Source organism: Citrus clementina, unplaced genomic scaffold, assembly GCF_000493195.1.
Source record: "Citrus clementina cultivar Clemenules unplaced genomic scaffold, Citrus_clementina_v1.0 scaffold_3, whole genome shotgun sequence".
NCBI lineage: Eukaryota > Viridiplantae > Streptophyta > Magnoliopsida > Sapindales > Rutaceae > Citrus > Citrus x clementina.
The window spans coordinates 48,168,938-48,171,775 of NW_006262339.1; the positions used below are offsets into that span (position 1 = coordinate 48,168,938).

The 2,838-nt window shown below is 32.9% G+C and overlaps 1 protein-coding gene across 1 annotated transcript in view; it reads left to right on the forward strand.

The window, feature by feature from the left end:
* The first annotated feature begins 1,490 nt into the window (after window positions 1–1,490).
* Window positions 1,491–2,838, forward strand: part of LOC18047016 (histone-lysine N-methyltransferase ATX3) — a 9,594-nt gene continuing 8,246 nt past the window's right edge. The window contains 1 exon segment of the mRNA XM_024188186.1: window positions 1,491–2,810. Within this exon segment, the coding sequence (XP_024043954.1) occupies window positions 1,897–2,810 (914 nt within the window). The 5' untranslated portion in view covers window positions 1,491–1,896.

A 2,838-nucleotide genomic window follows, 5' to 3' on the forward strand; every position in this document is an offset into this window, starting at 1 on the left:
ATACTCTTGTATATTTACTTCGTTTACATTTCATTTATAAGTCTTCTATTTCATTTATATAATTAAATGTTATTTTACATTTAATGTTGATTTACAAGTTTTATATTATCTATGTAAGTTTATGTTTTGTTTACCAATAATACATCATTTGACCATTCCTATATTAGTTTATTTATTTTACCTTTTATTTAGAGGTCTTATGTTTTATTTACTTAATTTATTTTTTATTTTACACATAACGTTAATTCACAAGTTTTATGTTACATGTGTATTTTAAGTTTTGTTTACCAATAATACAGCATCTTTACCACTTATATGTTAATCTACTTATTTTACATTTTATTTACAGGTCTTATATTTTATTTACTTAATTTATGTTTTATTTCACACTTAATGTTGATTTTCAAGTTTCATGTTATATTAATAAATTTTTATTTTGTTTAATAATGATATATCAATTTATCACTACTATGTTAATTTACTTATTTTACCTTTTATGTTTTAGGCTTATGTTCCATTTGCATCATTTATGACTTATTTTACACTTTTTGTTGATTTATAAGTTTTACATTAAATCTATAAATTTTTGCTTTATTTACTAATAATACATCAGTTTAGCACACTTATATTGATTTACTTATTTTACCTTCTTTTTACAAGTTTTATATTTCATTTACACAATTTATATTTTATTTTGTACTTAATATTAATTTACAATTTTTATATTACATCTATAAGTTTTTATTTTATCCACCAATAGTATATCAATTTAGCATTCTTATATTAGTTTACTTATTTACATTGTATTTACAAATCCGATGTTCCATTTACATAATTTACGTATTGCTTTATATTTAATGTTAATTTATAAGTTTTATATTAAATTTATATTTCTTACGTTTTGTTTATATAATTTATATTTAATTACAAAAATAATACTGTAATTTTAATGATGATACTATAAAATGACCCAATATTTAATAATTATTTAAAATTAATGGCACGATGTTTAGTTTATATTATTTTATTTTTTGAACGCTGGAACGAAGCATTCTCCTTCAGGCTTCTACAGTCACTAGTCGGGTATCGAGCCATATAGATATAGATCAGTTTTGCGCACCACCGGTACGGGTGCGCACCCGCGGGCTAACAGACGGAAGTCACGCAATAAGCCGTTACCTCTCGTCGTGACAGCGTACAAAATATACATCTACATTATTTTACAAGCAACTGTAAGGTCAGTAACCGTTGGCCACGTGCTCGACAAGATGCACGATGCATCCTCGCGGAAACATAGCATAAAATTTCTATGCTACCTCTCGACTTTTCACTTCGCGCTTTCGAGGACGCAATATTCCTTACCCTCCCTCCCTCTCCAAATATTTGGAGCCAAAGCACGTCATATTTGGTATGGACCCCACCGTAGCTCCATATTTTAATCTCATAAATTCATAATAACTGCGTTTTAATCAAATTTATTATTTAAAAAATATATATGCACTGTACTTCGTGCCTTGTGTAGAACTCGTCGTTAGCCAAACAGCACCCTGCGTCTTTACCACCTCCGCTCAGCTCGTCGGGTTTCTCAGAAAATTGTATTATTTTTGCAGGGAAAATTGATTTTCTCTCTCGTCGCTACTAATTCGGCGATTGCTATTCACAAATATTCATCCAATTATCTCTAAATCGTTTCTTAACGGAAACAGAAACGTGCGGTATTTCGTAAGTCTCCTCCGCCAGCGCCGCAAGTTAGGGTTTCGAGTTAAAGTCTAGGGCTAGGGTTTTAATATTAACAAATTTAATTGTACGGAAATACAAACATTAAGTCGCTGGTTTAGATAAGGTGAGTATATAATTTGCCGTGTTGGATGGGAAGTTAGGGTTTGTCTGAAAGGTATGATTATAAAACGACCTTCGAAACTCGAAATGCCAAATCCACAATTTTGCAAGATTGCAGAGTCGTGCGAGGAAAATGAAGTCGCCGATGAGTATGCTTACGTAGCAAATCCAAAGAAACGAAGAAGAAGAGGAGGCGACGATTGTCATCAAAGCTTAATGCATGTTGAAGTCGATGATTTAAGCAGTGGCTCAAGTTCTTTTATTAGCGAGGAAGCCACATGTTGGGACCCCGAATTTGAACCTGATTTGAACAATTTTAATTATAAAGGAAGAGGCACAAACCGGAGCTCCGACAGGTTTCGACCTCCAGCATTGAAACCTTCGAAAGGAAGGACTCAAATACTTCCTTCCAGATATGATGATTCGGTTCTTGTTGTTGGTGACACGGATTCAAGCTTTGACGAGGAAGATGATGTTGATATTATAGAAGTGAACGGGGATTTTGATAAGTTGGGTTTTACCATGGATAAGTATAGATTTGGAAATTCAAATTATAGAGGATATAATGGTTTTGATCCGAGAGAGTATTTGGTTTCGCGTCGCCCTGTTATGCCGGCAGGTAATGTAAATTCTTTGCCAATGGCGGGTAAGAAACAGTTTATGCCAGGGTTTAGTTCTAGGAATGTAGAGAGAATTACAAAAGAGAAAGAGAAAAAGAAAAAGAGGAAGGATGTTTACAAGCCTGAGGATTTTGCTCTGGGTGATTTAGTTTGGGCTAAATGTGGGAGGTCGTATCCAGCTTGGCCTGCTGTTGTAATTGATCCCATTTTGCAAGCGCCTGAAGCTGTGTTGAGGTGCTGTATTCCTGGCTGCCTCTGTGTCATGTTTTTTGGCTACTCAAAGAATGGAACACAAAGGGTATATAAGTCTCTCATGTTTTCATTTTGTTGGTTTCTTTTGTTTAATATATGGTCATCATGTTTTCACTTAAATTGTTTG